At 35.8% G+C, this 18,020-nt stretch overlaps 1 protein-coding gene across 2 annotated transcripts in view; it reads left to right on the top strand.

The window, feature by feature from the left end:
* LOC140159373 (QRFP-like peptide receptor) overlaps positions 1-17,450 on the top strand; it is a 214,301-nt gene extending 196,851 nt beyond the window's left edge. Inside the window, exon 4 of one of the 2 annotated variants that reach the window (XM_072182823.1) lies at positions 16,019-17,450. In XM_072182823.1, the coding sequence (XP_072038924.1) occupies positions 16,059-17,237 (1,179 nt within the window). In that variant the 5' untranslated portion in view covers positions 16,019-16,058 and the 3' untranslated portion in view covers positions 17,238-17,450. Of the gene's footprint in view, positions 1-841; positions 2,844-16,018 lie in introns of those variants that run through there. The other variant, XM_072182824.1, reaches the window with a different exon arrangement.
* The last annotated feature ends 570 nt before the right edge of the window (positions 17,451-18,020 follow it).

The following is an 18,020-nucleotide window of genomic DNA, read 5'->3' as shown; positions in this document are numbered from 1 at the left end:
GACATTGGTAGTCGATGAGGCAAACTTTATGAGAGGCAGCTATCCATGTGTGCGCCTAAGCCAAGGCGCCAACCGCCAAAAGACTCTATTTACTACAGAAGTAAGGACAGCCGCAAACTAATTGTGGGGTTAGAGAATCATATAATAATCAGTCCGTATTTCTCATTTGAATGTGATGAGATGTGATGTTGAATGGCCGAAATGATCCCCTGAGTTCACGATCTGTGATTACTTTTTGTGAGATATCTGAAGGCTCTTAGTGTATGTTTCTGGCCCAGTCATTGCAACGTCGCAGTACCGGAGCTGTTACTGCCTTGCGGCGTCAGGAAGCATAGAATGGATCATAAGAACAAAGCCAAATAACTTTCAATCCTAGCATTTGTTGTGTTGTTTTAATTTCCATGCAAGAAGTTAGAACAAATTAACAATGACAGATACATGAGAACGTCCTTTGGCTGTACACCCAAAGTCAAAGACAAAAAAAGCACTGCTTTCGCTAACTGTTTGAGAATAAGGGGTTAAATCCTTGACTGATATAGTATATCAAATTTACTTATTTATCAATTAGTCACGTTATTTTTATTTGAATGAACATGTACAATTTGAATTGAACAACATTTGTACAAATGATAAACTGAAACTGGTCTGTTTTTGAAGAATGTACTTATTTTCATAAAAATTAGATGTAAAGATTTAATATTAGGAAGCATACTATCATATTACAGCTTGCAATACAAAGTTATTTAATTAATTATTTATTTTGTCGGTAAGTATTTTATTATAAGTTTTGAAGTTGGGTACAGTTCTTTTAAAATCACCCTGTATTCATTGCTTTTTGCAGATTTGGCGAAAAGGAATAGTTTCAGGTCAACAACTTCAAGATGGATAATAGTACAATCAGTGATAGTACGATGATCAGTGATATGTCATTGCCGGAACTTTTAGTGATACTCTGTACCAACAGGACCGACATGTCATTCCAAGAATGCCTTCAAAAGGAGATACCTCCTCTAGTAGAACCACTGCCAACACTAGCAGTTACACTTCTCATCGCGGCCTACATTATCGTCTTCGTCTTGGCTTTAATTGGCAACTCTCTAGTAGTTATAGTCATAACACGAAGGCGTAGCATGAGAACTGTCATCAACATGTTCATCCTTTCATTGGCATTTAGCGATCTTCTCATTGTTTTATTCTGTGTACCATTTACATTAGTGGAAATTCTAACCACCGATTGGGTATTAGGACCATTTCTGTGCAAAGCCTTGAATTATATAGCTATGGTGGCGATAGTAGAAAGTACATTGACTTTGTTAGTGATAGCGCTGGAACGCCATCACGCTATTTGTTATCCACTTCGTGCACGAATGATCAAAAACCCTCGAAAGGCTGGCTACGTAGTGGGGGTATTATGGTTTCTATCTATGTGCCTAGTATCACCTCTCCTTGTTGTACATCAGGTAACAGAGCACCAAGACACACTCGCAGGTTTTGTATTAAGAAACTATACATTTTGTCGAGAACAGTGGACGGTGAAAACGCACAAGCAGAACTTTACCTTATTTCTAGTTGCGCTTCTTTATGTGATACCATTAACGACGATGGTTATTCTATATATACGCATAGCCAATCAATTGTGGGTACGTAAAGCTGTCGCACCAGGTGACATGCCAAGATCTAAAGCTAGCAATGCGTGCTCACTTCGGTACAAGAAAAGGGCAACCAAAATGTTGATCACAGTAGTGGTTCTCTTCGCATCCTGTTGGCTTCCCTACCATATAGTCAGCGTGTTTCGAGATTTCACCCATTTGCTTGACAGTGGGCATAATCGTCTTATGTTAGCCATTGTGCAACTAGTTGGCTTCAGTAACAGTTTTAATAATCCTATTGTCTACGTGTTCTTGAATGAAAATTTCAAAAGGAACTTTTTAAGGACATTGACATTCAATCGTCGAAGGCAAATGCTCAAAGGGAAGAAGGGGGCAAAGACAGGATCAACTAACATTTGCCCGCCTTGTAATATTGCAACAACGTTATAAAGCGCATCACCAAAGTTGAATGATAGTTTGTATCATCCTTGTATGTAACTATCAATATGTAATTTTAAGGTGGGGCAGCAAATATTATATGTGACTGGACACCACGAATCAGCCGTAAAGTCGGTCCCCGGTCAATTTTGTTTTATTTCGTGTTTAGAAAATATATATCATAAGGTTTAAAATGGTATATCATTTGACTTCAAACGATATCCAGAAGCGGTGTTATGGTTTGTTGAACTCTGTTCCTTTAACACAATTTTTAGTTTTTATCGGTTCTACATGTGTCTCTTTTTCCACATTTCTGGTAATAAATATCAAACAGTCATAATTGGCGGTCATTTCAAATCATTCCCAAGTCAACGAGGTTCAGGAATGTCCTCTCATTGTTAATTGTTGATTATACATACCTAGACAAATAACAATGCTTTGTTGTCTACCACTTGAACAGGATTTGGCCAAAGCAAACAAAGACAAAAACTATTCTACAGAAATAGGTATTATTATCCTCTTCAGCAATAGTATTATTGATTGATTGATTTAAAAAGTGTTTGATGAGATACTTGTCGCACTGAATTGAGAGAGCTATGAATACGACCTTCACGCATCAGAATACAATTTGCCGAGTTTACGGCTCATTCGTAGTGTCCACTCAGATATTATGAGGGTTGCTGACAAACGTAAGGATCGTCCGACTGTATCTCATGATTCTCAAATGTTACTCTGGAAACCTCTATCCATGCTCTTTCAAAGAAGTGTTTTTAGTATGTTTTCCAAGAAGTTGTTTTCAGTTTGATGTATTTCATGTGTCACAATTAATACAGTTTTGACAACCAAAAATAATTATAAAAATAATAATAAAATAATAATTCTGATATCGGTCAATGCCACATATCATACTTCTGACTTGTATTGAAAACGTCAGTGAATCTTTAAATCTAAAATAGTTCATTGAAAATTACAAAAAGATATGCGAATTGAGGTTATTCGTATCCTTTATTATGTTTAATTTTGGTTTATGGTTTTGTTGCCGTTTTTCCACGGATCAATATCAGATTTTGTACACAACTTATTGGGTATCGCTATTTAACTCTCCAATATAGTGTTTTATGGAAAGGGTATAGAAGTACCCTCATCTATGAGAAGCAACACAATTTTTAACCATTTCAACAAGACAGAAGTTTTACAATTTTGAAAAAAGTACCAAACTGGTTTCAGTCATTGGTAGTTAATTCAGTTAATGTACATGTATTTATGGTTGGGAGGAAGGCAACGGCACAAATGTGTTAAGACAAAACAGACCATGGCAGTCCGTTTTGAGCTGAGTTGAATGATTATCGTGGAATTATTATTGGGCCATACGGTCGCATCCTTTTTTACTTCAACGATTGAAAAAAATTTTACTAGTCAGCGTTATCTGAGGGTTAACAAATACGTTTGCAGATTAAGCGTTTGTCTGATCCAGAAATATGAACTTATCTGGTGATAGTTTCCCTAATATGGAGACTTACATGTATTTTAAACTACAAACCTACTCAGAATAAGTGTAATTTCTTATCGTTTTTATTTTCTATAATGAATATTTAATATAATGGTAAATGAACCTTCAAACATTTTGCTGAAGTAAGCAAAATTCAATACAATGATATCGTATATAATATATTTGTTTCATATTGTGTAATTTGTAATAATATGTTTGATGTATTGAATTGATTAGACAAATAGATTGAACTGAATTGAATAGATTGTACTGAATTGAATAGATTGAACTGAATCGAATAGCTTGAACTGAATTTAATAGATAAAACTGTATTAAACTATTAGATCCATAAAAGGTACGAGAGTGTACTTTATAGTATACGGTAATGAAGTACTTGGTTTGCTAACTAATAATATAATTGATGGTACAAATTAAAGCCATAATGTGTGATTTGCTCCACAGCCACGCCCTCAATTTTTCCCGAATTTATACTATTTTCATGATTGTAATGTCCAATGGTGTACTGATATACCATGTGAATGACTAATCCTGAAGTGCTTTAATTACAGCGTCAATTAGTCTTGAAATGTGGGGGCATATTCAGTGACTGAAAAGAACAAAAAATAGGTCATTTTGCTACAAATGTCCCCCTATCACCCCACCCCAAGGATTGAGGCCCATAACTCCATAAGAAGGTTAAAAACAAGAAGTTAACAATCTCCTACGCGCGCACTTTGTCAAAACGTGTTTTTCTATAGCACACATTTAATTGTTTAATGGGTTTTCATTTTTACCCGATACACACATATGTACACGTAACACATTGTGTCCATACGGGTCGTATGGGCACGGTAAATGCCGTGCTGGGATGGATATGCTGTATTACAACATACGTATGGCCACAATGTACCCCGTTGTCAAAATACGTACTTCTTAATTCTATAGATCCGTGCTAAGCATGATGGGATTTTGTAATCTCATTTAGGGCTGTGTCGCTAGGTCAACATTTTCATTATTTTTCGATTAAAGTGAGCCTTTTGGGGTTTGAACTTTGTGATCCTAGCTCTTTTTGTTTGTCAAGAGAGTTATTAATTTTCACCTGATCTGAAATACAATTCACGTCGGTCCATTACAAGTTGTATTTCATTTTTAAAAAGTAATAACCACAACTATGGCGTAATATTTCCGCTGGGAACGTCCGGAGGCAAAACACGCTAAAGTGAATATCCTCTATCATCGTAATCTTAGATATTTCCGATATTAAGTACATTTTTGCACTTATGTGGGTCCATAACGTGGATGGCAAATAATATCAGATGTATGAAGTAATGAAAAGAAAAATAGTACTGATAAAATGGGTCGAGTATAGCGAGGAAAAATGTTGAACCTGAAATACCTATTGTGAAGCTAAGTCTTAGGACTTTTTAGGGTTTTTTCTAATCCTAAAACTTTATATAGGGTTATATGGTCAAACCGCAAAGAAGATATGAAAATTAAGAAAACAATACATTTTTCATATGATTTTAATGATGTAATCTTTGTAGTAAACAAATTTAGAAAATATTTGCCGGAACTCCACAAAATATATAATATAATAAAATTCAGCAACTCAAGGCAAGTAGTTATTGATTTATTGATCAAATATTGGTTTTCCCTCATTTTTGACTGTAACTCCACAACTGTTGTCTGTGCTGAAATAAAATTTCCAGTGCAGTAGTTGTACTATAATATACATATCTTACTTGTCACCAATGCGCTATAATTTTTGAGAAAAATGCAAAAATAGGCACAAAATTGGGCAGGGGCGTAGTACCCCCTTAAACCGAAATACGGTAAATTTAATTGCAACAGCAATTCAGGAAACAAATTGTTTCACATTGAACTGTATTTTGTGTATGATTTGTTGAATGATTGTTGTACATTGTATGTAAAATTATCTATTTTATCGTATTTCCAATTAGAAACAGTGCTTATTCTGTACCACGACATTCTGAAACATTATGTAACTTGACATTGTGTGGATTTGTTAAAGCAGTTTAGATTAACATTTCGAGTAAGGCTATATGTAGGGGTGTATGGTATGGGGTATATTTATGTAACTTATTTACATGACAACAATGTATTGTTTACATGACTGAATAGTGGACGTTTCACTTCCCTCTATAACAACAGACACGTGGTAGCCTACTGCTGATATTCTGCATCTTCAACTTCGACCGATTATTACTATTTAACTTCTAGGAGTCAAAGTTCACATTTTGTCTTCTATCACAACAAAATCACTTACGTCACTGCTGGTATTTTGTTGATTCAGGCACAAACATCGTTATTACAACTATCAGTGACTCAAAACATTTCAAAGATGTATAAACTGCAGATTCCAAATAATGCAGATATGCTTGTATTCGCGTACAGTTTGCTATCTTAGCCATATGGAAGAGAGAAGAGAGATTCAGTTTCTATTCGTAAACAATGAAAGCTTACTAGGTTAGCTCACTTAAGATCTTGAACGTTATGTCTGCAACCGTGGAAGAAAACACAGAGCTAGATGAGTGCCTTGTAAGAGACACAAGGGAATCTATTAGAGTAGAAACGCCGGTAATATAGTTACAAATATTACTTTTGCCAGTCACTTAAGGGCGTTTTGTATAAACAGGCACCGGGCATGTCCGAAGACAAGGTTTTTGTAAACATTGTAACAATACTTGCACAATGTAATATTTATTGCCAACCTATACGCCCACGGTTCCATAAAGAACATAACACGTGTACATCAGGGAACCAACCGTAAGCGGTATATCAAGTCTATGACCTAAATTGACAAAGGTCAGTCAGTCCTTCCCGGCTTTAAAAGTGCCATTTTTTTCATATATACATGATATTATTCCCGTGTTATAGTATGAAAATATAACATTTATTATTTAAAATTATCAGTAAATTATACAATATATTCTATAATAAATCTATGGGATATCGTCGGCAGCATCACATTTCGATCACATACGACGCAACACCCTTTTCAAGAAAACCGCGATTGAAAATTCTGTTGATGGATTTGGCTTTATTTTGGTGAAATTGACATATCCATCATTCAAGTAAAATTATTGTTTAATATGGTGTAAACTTATACCTCTGTATGCGAAACTCTTTTTTTTACTCTGTCGCTATATTATGCTACAGTCTCCCTGTGTTTTTTTATACGTATAGATCTGTATGTGATGCGTGTATTGGTTACGAACGTAAATAAGCTCTGAATAGATCTGTATGTGATGCGTCGTTCACCGTATAGAGCTAAGACTGCGCCCTTGACGTTGATGGAAACATCATGTCACAACGAAATTTTCTAATTGCCAAAGAGGGCGCTTTTCACTTTCACATTTTTTGAGACAGGCTGTAGTGGCATGTAACTTAAGATGTTATCTAGTAAATCGGATTCGCCGATAGTATTATTCACAGATGATACTACTTGTCACATTCAGTATGGATGTGTGTGTTTTTGTTCTCTGACACGTGTCTTTAAGTAATAATTGACCATATATGGTAAAGATTCGCCTAATGATGCACATGGGCTCCTATCCCTTAGGGTAAATCTCACATACAAATAGACAGTTCATTTCTCTGAAAATCCCACCAATTAATGGTGGAACCCTTATTAGTTGGTGGGCTTATTACGAGAGGGAACGTTTTGCCTAAATTCCAGTAATGTAAATGAACACGTATGCGCTATTAAGCGAATCTTTACGGTATCCTAGGTGCCTTGTATTGTTTCTATATAAAATATTGTAATTAAAGAGTTTAGTTTTGGTTAAATTCGTAACGCAGTTAACATTTGTATTGGTTTGGTATTGGTTCATGCATTGAATATTGACTGTCAATAAAATAAAGTTATAAATATCCTGTTTACATGTTTTTTCTAAATTCATCATTGTTATATTGGTTTCTTTGAGGTTAATAAAATACAAATCTATATCGAGATACTTTAGGGAGCACGGTGGCCGAGCGGAACGGGCTCCGACTCATACTCGGAAGGTTGTGGGTTCGAGCCCCGGCGACGCCATCGTGTTGTGCCCTTGAGTAAGGTACTTTATCTCGATTACTCGTCTCCACCCAGGTTGTTACCTGGGACTCGCTGTGGAGGAGGTGCAGCGATCCCCCTACAGCAACATTATATGGAGGAGTCTGACCCAATCGCCAATGAAAGAGAGATGGGCACTCCGTTCACTGTTTATATACAGGTTCGCCTCTTTTACCTTTACCTTTACCTTAGTTAACATTTTCACTATATCTATATCTAAGACTAAAAATTGATAACCTGCCCAAAAGTGTCTCTTTTTGATAAACCACGCCACAATTGAGAAAAATAAATTTCCTATCCGGGACTATTCTGGGACTTTGTAATTTTAGTTGTTATCAGAAAGTTGATAAAACTCGCATTTAGATTCTAGAAACGATTATGCGAATTTTGACGGGCGAATACCAAGGAAAAAAACATACAAGCAAAAATAATAAGGTGCGCATTTGCTGTCTTTTCTATTTATTATTGTTTTTTGTCATGATTTTGTAATTGTGTTCTCAGTGCAACGCTCTCTAAAGCAGACAGAATAAGTAGCTATCGGTACGATTGTTTTGTGATCATCTGTCTAGGCTTTTCTTTCAAAAAGCAATCAGGATATTACGTCTCAGGAAACTTGCCATGTTTAGTTTAAATATACTCGTTTGAAAATTACAAAACAAGACAAAAGATACAAATGATTTGAGAATGACTGTTTCTGTTTCTTCTCGAGAGAATTTATTGATGTTTAAAATATAAACATGAACGATACGAGGCCCTGGGGACAACCATTTTAATGAGAGAACATTCTCTCTACTAAAGCATGCCTATTCAATGGTGACAATAAAAACAATACATGTGGGACAAAACTGAAGACTCGCTGGGTAAATCGTTTTATAGTTTGTGTTAGTCGTACAGCCTTGCCCTAAGGTATTGGCAATACAACTCCGAAAAAGAGAAGGTTTGTTAATATTTTCACTCTTTTTAGGATTTGTTTTGAATAGATTTCGTTTCGAAACATAAATTTTAAATAACAGTAGTTAAAATTCTTATACAAACAACAAGATAATAAGCAATAGGAGAATACACTCGAATAAAGGAGCACCTAAGGATGCAGATTAAGAATATTTACAGTTTGATTACTTCATTACCATGCTGATGGCAGCAGTTAAACCCATATTATAACATTGGCTGAGGAAGACGCCCTCACTGAATTTTTAAAATTCCTTTTTTACACGATTAAATTGTACTTTATTAAACCAATATTACAGGGCTGTCAACTCTCACGCATTGGCCGTGAGTCTCACGCATTCGGTCACTTTCTCACGGTCTCACGCCAAGGTAGTATAATCTCACGCCAAGGTAGTAAAGCTCACGCAAAAAGCTGGAAAATGAGTAAAATCTCACGCATCGTCATGAATAATTTGTTGCTCCTACACCCCCCTTTTCACATTCTCGAGCGCCGTGGTTCAAATAATCATGGTACACAATGAACATTGGAGGCGGCAAATCCCGGTACGTCTCTGTCTCACGCCAAGCAATTCCAAAAAGTTGACAGCCCTGCCAATATACCCTGCAAAAATCAAGACTCTAGGTGCTGTAGTTTTGTCAAAATCCGAGATTTTGAATAAAACGCCGGATCCGGCGCTTTATTATTACGATGGAATTATTAGTCGAACGCATACACAATGTTCATAACGCACAGTACATAAGCTTACATACACGTAGACTTCTCCGTAGTCCACTTGCCAATTGTGCATTATTCTGGCTATTAAATTTAAGCTTAAAACTCTGATTTAATTAATGAGTGCACAATTGATAGATTTTCACAACTGATCTTTTCAGTCACCGTACGCCCTCTGTTTGTTAGCTTCCCAAGTGGACTACTGACTTTGCCTTGAGAGTTAGGCCAATTTCTGGCCTAACTAAAATTGGTGATGATGTAATGCATCTTTAAAAATGAATCTGGCTTGTGATTGGTCGCCCAGATCTCGTTATTGTTTAAATCCTCCCGACGCGTACTGGTACCATTGTAACTATACATGGTACACAACTATCTAGGGAATGCGGCGCTTTTGTGCTGGTGGATGAACGTATGCATCTAGCGCGTATTGTACCACCATGCTTAGTCTTGTGGTTAGATTTTATTGATAAACAAGTATGATTGACAGTGTGTGAGTACCGGGGTAAAGAGTGAAAGTCCATAGTCGGTTTTTCGGATAATAAACTGGCAGATTCTAAAATTAGAATTGTTCAGTATTGAAGTGTCATTATAATTATGCCATTATGATATGTTGCATTCAATAATATAAGCCTACATAGGGCCTATACTTTACTTTTACTGTCACAAATATAATTATATAGCCTAAACTTTTTTATAACCATTTTATACTAGTATTTTGATGTACTAAATATCAGTATAATTTCGAGTTCAACTGAATGCGTTCATCATGATTAATAACATTTTTATTTATCAAAAATCGACTATGGCATAGTCTAACATACACGGCGTGCGGGACGGTGATATACACAACAAAGGGTCGTACCACAACATGACCGAAGGAGTGGTACGAATTGACGACATGTGCGCTGGTAGTAAATTCCAATTTTCTTTGCTTTGCCGTAGTTGTTCGGCTCAAAAATAAAAGGGGATATATCTGACAGTAAAAGCTAACATTTTATGGCAAAGAAATGCTAATCTATTTTGTTTGAAAATGTTATAATATGGCTTTAAACAAACACAGTGATAGTCTGTTCTCCTTGTACAACTCACAAAGACGAGGTATTGTTGGTCGAAGTAGCCAAAAAAATCATTTTCATTTTCTAAATCAATATATTTGATGCGATCAAGCCAAATCGGAAATATCAAATTTTCAGTTTCTTATAGAATAGTAAAAACATTTAAAAATCTGCATTTAGCAGAAAACCCCATTGAAATTGAGCACCCAGTTCCAAAGATATGAGCCACTAATGAGTTTCCAAAACAACCGAAAACAAAAGGAAATTCCTTTGTTTGGTTGTATCTTCAGCCAGTAACCAGCTAGCTTAGGTGATTTTTAATTGTACGTGACCTGCATGGGCGCTGACATTACATCGTCTAGACAGGATGTAACCTTCAGCATAGTGGGTGATCTTCTTGTACATCTAAATGGAAAGGCTGTAAGCATGACCAGATTTTCAAGAAAATGTTGACTTTCTTGCAACTTTGTAAAGTACGGAGTTTCCGTCGACAAATATTTTTCCGTCTTTAAATACTTTCGAAATTATTAAAGTTCTTGATAACATGTAAAAAAATCCAAATCCAAATCCACCTGCGTTATGCGTAGTTTACACATTAATGAGTAATTTTGATCAAAAGTTGCGTTCAAAACGCCTTGGTAATTAATAGGGATTGTATCAAACACAACAAAAAGAACAAATAAGAGCTTTTGGGAGTTTTTGACCAAAGAAATTGGGTCATTTAGATTTGCAAACACTTATATAGGTTTTAAATATTATTTTAGCATGTTAATTAATTTAATTAAATTCAATTGTAGATTTATATAGCGCCTTTTCTCCAGATCTTAGAGGACTCGCTGTAATTTCGCTGCCATAGTGAATCATCACAATCAGATCGCATCAACTAGGTCAGCGGCGCAAACATATCCCCACTAAGATTGTAACATCCACCAATTATCTGTGCAGCTCCCCAAATTCCATTGGGTGAAGGAAGTTTTTGATAACCAAACAACTAATCACCACATTAGTGCATTTATACAAATCCGCACCCCTAATCCCTACACCCCCTAACATAATTCAGTACAATCGTGCTGATTATCGTTTGACAAGATCCAACTTAATGTATTATATAAAATGTGTTATTGTCGACGTTTTGTGTCATAAAGTATCAATAATGTTATTTGTTTATATTGTGTGAATATGAATGCAATCATTATTATGTGCCAACCCAATTTTTATGGACCCTTGATATTACTTAACCCTGTAATTTATTGAGTTTATTTATCTTACCCACCCTTGAAGGCGTCAAGATGCTCCCCACAACAATATGCACTACAAAATACGGAAGAGCATACTAGAAACATGATGACTTCAATATCTAATCAAAGCTGACGCCCCTTTAATTTCTCTTGCTAGAGTTTCATATTCTTGAACAAATTCTTGATTCATGACTTCAATAAATGTCAGAATTAATACATTATAGACTACAGACTTCCTACTCAAATAAGGTGAGGGTTTGCAACCTTGCTTTAGGGGCTATTTTAAGGGGAAAGGACACTGCACTTTATGGAACGCTACAGCGGCCATTACACGTCGAGTTTTATGAAAGGATAACATTGAGAAATTATAGAGGGCGCTTTTTGACGTTTAAAAATCTGGACGCGAAAAACAAACTGGGCGTTACAAACTCAGCGTTGGTTACAATCTCAACGTAATCGTTTTGAACTCAACGCTGGTTTATAAAACTCGACATTTTATGGTCGCTGTAGCGTTCTATACCATGTATACATGTTGGCAAATGCAATGTTTTAGTTATTTTTGTCTCAACGCCTAATAAGCAGGCTGCGTGTGGGTACTTGGCGGGGTGTCGAGGGGTGTATATATCCAGTGGGGTATAATTATATTTCCTTTTAAAGGAGTATTTTGTGATCCTAGCATCTTCTTCTTATGACATTTTTCAGTAGATATCCATTAAAAAAGCTTATTCCAAAATTTTCAGTTGATTCCGATTTTGCGTTTGCGAGTTATGCATGATTATGTGTAGTGCAAGTCTCCATAGGCCACTGTGTTGTAATTTCGTTCTGGTGTACCCGAGCGTGATTCAAATTAGTCGACATTGTTGCTAAACGAATTAATCTGCAAGAAATCTTTTGTACATACACATTTTGTAGCCAGAGCTTTCCTGTAATATAAAAATCTCAACTTTTTTTGATAAAAGTGGGGGATGAGGCTGCGGATCACGAAATGCTCCTTTAAAGTTAATATAACTCGATATTTTACAGTCATATTTTTAATGTCATTTTATTTTTTTATTTTCATACGATAGATGTTTATAAAAAGTTACAACTCAATTAATGTGCACACCTGGTTCTGACGCTAACGGTATTATGTTAAATCAGAATGCAAAAACGATTAAAAAGTCTGCAAAGATGCATAAAATGCACACAGGTGCCTTCAATGTCATAAAATTACAATCTCTATCAAATGCTTATCAGAAAAGATTTTTTTTAACTAGCTGTAGCCCGACCAGCGGTTTATTGATATGGTATTATGCTTTAAAATGTCAATGATAATACAAACACACATACAAACTCTGCATACACTGCTAATGAGTTTTGAACAAATGGTTGAATCGTTTGTTTCACGTCTTAATGCTACGTACTTTGAATAAACCTGTGTACATACAGTGCCTATAATGACAATATAAATCCAATAAAACAGCCATTGATGTCAATTGTCTTTTGAAAAAGGACTCGTAATTGGTAAAAGTAATTTCTTGGCTATTTATATTGCACTAACACATAATTGTCCCGAAAATACAAACGCATACTTTCGGGACAACTACGTGTTAGTGCTCTAACACATAGTTGTCCCAAAAATACATGGTGTAATTTGTATAAAGAGCTCTTCACCAAAAGACTAATTTTGACCCATATGGCCATTTGTTGGTGATTATATCATATAAGCACTGCACGTACACAGTTTTTTTTTCAAAGTACGTAGCATCAAGAGAGTGCAACAAACGGTTCAACCATTTGTTCACAACTACATTAACCGTTGCAATTTAGAGTCGGGACGTGAAAAGATCAACGAAAGGAAACCTTTTGGACCAATAAAAGGCAAAAAAAGAGACCGTAGTGGGTCCATAAAAAGAAGAAAGAGACCTCAATGGGCATGTAAAAAGCAAAGAAAAGATACCTCAATGAGCCCGTCAATGAGCCCCTGTCGTGGACCTCTGAAAAGCAAAGAAGAGATACCTTAAGGGGCCCATAAAAAACAAAGAAAGGAGAGATTAGTTGGCCCGTATAATAAAGCAAAGAAAAGATGCCATAATTTATTTACCTTTAACGGGCCCTCTAATGTCACCTTCCTTTCCGTTTAAGGTACCTTTAAGGTACTATGTTTTCTTTAGGGTTTAAGCTTCGGATGTTAAAGGCCCATTCAGTGATTTGGTCATCTAGACGATCGTAAAAAGCATCAAAATTCATATTTTGGCCCCTTTATCATTGTCATAGATGTGCTAACATAGTCTACCAGTAGTTCAGCCGAAAGCCGTGTATGAAAGACAACATTTTACATGAATCTGTAATTTATATACTGACAGTATATAAATTAGCTACATGTATTTGAATGGGGCTTCCACTTTGTCAATAATGCCGTTTCCCTTGTTTTCCTGTCCAAATTTTTCATTTCAAAAGAACAATTTTAACGACTTATTCTTCACTTTTAAGGGATTTATAGACAATTTTATTTTATTTTATATTTTGGTGGGATTACTGAATGGGACTTTTACATCTGTGACAAGTTGCATATTGTGATTTAGTTTAATTCTCGCGATTCACAATACAATGCGCCGCCAACGGCTGCTCTTGCTAGTCCAATTGTTGACCTCCAGAGTCGACATCGCCTTCCTAGGCACATTTGGATTTGTATGCGAGTGTGATAATAATAATGCTGAAAACAGCTCCACGAAGGATTCCGGGTGATCAATAGATCGAAAATGGATCTACTACATATTATTGTAAAGTGCTGTTTAGTGAACATTCGCGTGTAACAATATAATATTGACATTTAAAAACACTATGACATGTTCTTGTGTTGTATTCGTATTACCCGGGCTTTGGATGTCGACATTTTCCCAGGATGCACTGCGTATTTTGGCCTTTCCTCAGCTACCGCTGGAGGTGCATTATATTGTGAATCGACCGAATTATGACAACTTACACCAACATCTAAACTGGCAAAAATATAAAAACAGGACAAATAAAAGATCACTGAAGAATATCCCGCTTCGGGGTCTAAGTAGAAATGATACTACGAGTGACAATCATACTGTAGTGACAATACTGTTAGTGACAATCATTTTTCAGTCATATATTGGGTTGTCAAATACATTTAACATATTTGGATTTGTTGGCCTCAAAATAGGAAAACAATAATAATTGAAGCAGACTGCTGTCATGTTATAAATTAAGACAATGATTAAATCTTACAAGGCTCATGTGATAATAATGTTTCAGATGATATACGCTGATAGCGTAGATTATCTTTGTAATAATCACCGTCACTCCCTACTTATTATCCCTCCCGATATTTTTGCTTCAGAATAAAGTGTGAATTGCCTTGGGCTATAATATGCTTGTATACAGGGGGCTACGTAATTGGGTCTTGATGTGGTTATACTTTTTTGTAAGAGCATTAAGGGCCTCAAAGAAGAAATGTGATAATTTGGAATTCGATGGTTTTTTTTTTTTGGTATGTTCATCGAGATTATTGCAGATTTGCAATAGACTTAAGTGTGAATTCGAATACCTTTCTAGACTTCAAATTAAGTCAAATTTAACACTTTCCTAGAAAGCTGTGAATTCAATACCCCTGTTGATAGTTTCATTTGTAACTGATCGTCTCGTTTTGAATCGCAGCTCTAGCACTTGTACTCAACCATAAAACGACTTCATCATGCACTAGCTTGTGTTAACATTCCCGTTGCTTTAATGAAGATACATGAGGGTTCAGCTTAATTTAAAACAAACCCGATAACATCAGGATTGTCGTTGAACGTTTTAGGGACTTGCTTCATTATAAAAGGCTCCTTAGTTTTTCTAAGGCTGTGATTTTTCGAAATGGTGTGGGGAAATTTTTTTATATTTTATATTGTGTTTTTACCTCATAATTCAGGTCCATACCAAAATAATTTGATTCTCAAGTTTTGAGTTAAATTACGCTAGCGGTTTTGATAGTAGTAGCAAAAGCGTATTTCACAATGACCCATAGACACAGTATGTGTAGTAATCATCAAGGTGATATTGCTATCATATTTGTTCGTTCACAACATCTAAACACAACGTTTCAGGTCTAAAATTTCACTGGGATTTCGACAATACTATCGACTTTCTTACGGCAAAATCTCTACTTTAACACTATATAAATTGGGGGATGAGGGCTAAGACGTGGCATCATACGTTTTATTCGGCATCCCCATCAAACAATTACCCATTATCGATGTGATTCAGTTGTTATGATAAAGCTTAAATTAATTTAATTGAATAATGCACCTGTCTGCTTTAATGAAACATGAAAATGGTAAAATCATTTTAACCCTAAGGTGCTAAATATGTGCTATGTAATATCATATTACTGATTTAATTAAGATAAGTGATTTATTAATATATTTAATTATTATTGTAATATCAATATATGTTATTCTTATTTTATATTAATTGTGTTTTGCAGATTTGACGAAAAGGCATATTTTCAAGTCAACAACTCCAAGATGGATAATAGTACAATCAGTGATAGTACAATCTTCAGCGATATGTCACTGGAGGAACTTCTGGTGATGCTCTGTACCAACAGGACTAACATGACATTCACCGAATGCCTTGAAAAGGAACAAGTGCTAACCATTCTAGGTATACCTCCTCTCGTAGTACTGCCAACATTAGCTGTTACCCTTCTCATCGTCGCCTACATTATCGTTTTCGTCTTGGCTTTAATTGGCAACTCTCTAGTAGTTATAGTCATAACGCGAAGGCGTAGCATGAGAACTGTCATCAACATGTTTATCTTTTCACTGGCAATTAGCGATCTTCTTATTGTTTTATTATGTGTACCGTTTACATTAGTAGACACTTTGACCATCGATTGGGTATTAGGACCATTTCTGTGCAAAGCCTTGAATTATATTGCTATGGTGGCGATAGTAGAAAGTACATTAACTTTGTTAGTGATAGCGCTGGAACGCCATCACGCTATTTGTTATCCACTTCGTGCACGAATGATCAAAAACCCTCGTAAAGCTTTGTACGTAGTCGGAGTATTATGGTTTCTATCTATGTGCCTAGTATCACCTCTCCTTGTTGTAACCCAGGTAATAGAGCACCACGACACACTTGCAGATGTTGTAGTGTTAAGAACCTATAGGTTTTGTGAAGAGCAGTGGACGAAGAAAACACACAAGCAAAACTTTACCTTATTTCTAGTTGTGCTTCTCTATGTAATCCCATTAACGACGATGGTTGTTCTGTATCTGCGGATAGCCAATCAATTGTGGGTACGTAAAGCTGTCACACCAGGTGACATGCCAAGATCTAAAGCTAGCAGTGCCTGCTCACTTCGGTACAAGAAAAAAGCAACCAAAATGTTAATCATAGTGGTGGTTCTCTTCGCATCCTCTTGGCTCCCCTACCATATAGTCAACGTGTTTCGAGATTTCACCCATTTGCTTGACAGTGGACATAACCGTCTTATGTTAGCCATTGTACAACTAGTTGGCTTCAGTAATAGTTTTAATAATCCTATTGTCTACGTGTTCTTGAATGAAAACTTCAAAAGGAACTTTTTAAGGACATTGACATTCAATCGTCGAAGACAAATGCTCAAAGGGAAGAAGGGGGCAAAGACCGGTTCTACTAACATTTTCCCGCCATATAATGTTGCAACAAATCTATAGATACATTACCAAAGTTGAATGAACAGACTGGGATTACTCGTTTGTAACGTTATTGTATGTAAATGTGGACAAGTGGATGTGTAATATCAAAGATGTGTTGGTGCGTTGAGGTGTAATTAGTCAATTATAGATACTATGAGGGTTGCTGACCACCATTATGGTGTCCGTCTGTGGTTCATGTTTCTTGAACACTACTGCGACGAACTCTTTAAAGCAGCATATTTTTATAGATAGTTTTTCGAGAAGTTATTTTGCAGTTTAGGTCTTGCATGTGCCACAATCTATATGTTTGTTTTTAGAAAAAAAAATATAAAAAAGTTTAGCTATATACATAAAGTACGTGCAGGCGCAAATTCGTTGGTCAAGACTTTGTGATGATATTATAAGATGTTATTTTCAAGCTTGAGTTTATACTATAGGTTTTAATTACCGTAAACATTATCGATATTGGTATCCAGACTCTGGAAATACAATATAATTGTTTTTGTTTTTGTCCATGTGATCGTGGTAACAGTGATACGATGCTTCATAGCATACAAGTGGATATGAAAGATAATCAAATTAACAGATAATAAACTGGCCTCAAACACAGAGGATGTTTAAAGACATTCCCACAACCCAATGGGGTTTCTGACCTTGTTATGTCTGGCTTTTGTACACATGTGGCACAGTTGACTATACCTTGCATTTGGGATTGTGTGCAAATATCTGGTGTTTTCATCCTAATATTTAACATTCAAAACATTGAGACTTATGAATAAAATTAATGCAGTGGGACAATAT

The sequence above is a fragment of the Amphiura filiformis genome, chromosome 8 (assembly GCF_039555335.1).
Source record: "Amphiura filiformis chromosome 8, Afil_fr2py, whole genome shotgun sequence".
NCBI classification, from domain to species: Eukaryota; Metazoa; Echinodermata; class Ophiuroidea; order Amphilepidida; family Amphiuridae; genus Amphiura; species Amphiura filiformis.
The sequence above is the reverse complement of the archived record's forward strand: the minus strand, read 5'-3'. Positions and strand labels throughout refer to the sequence as shown.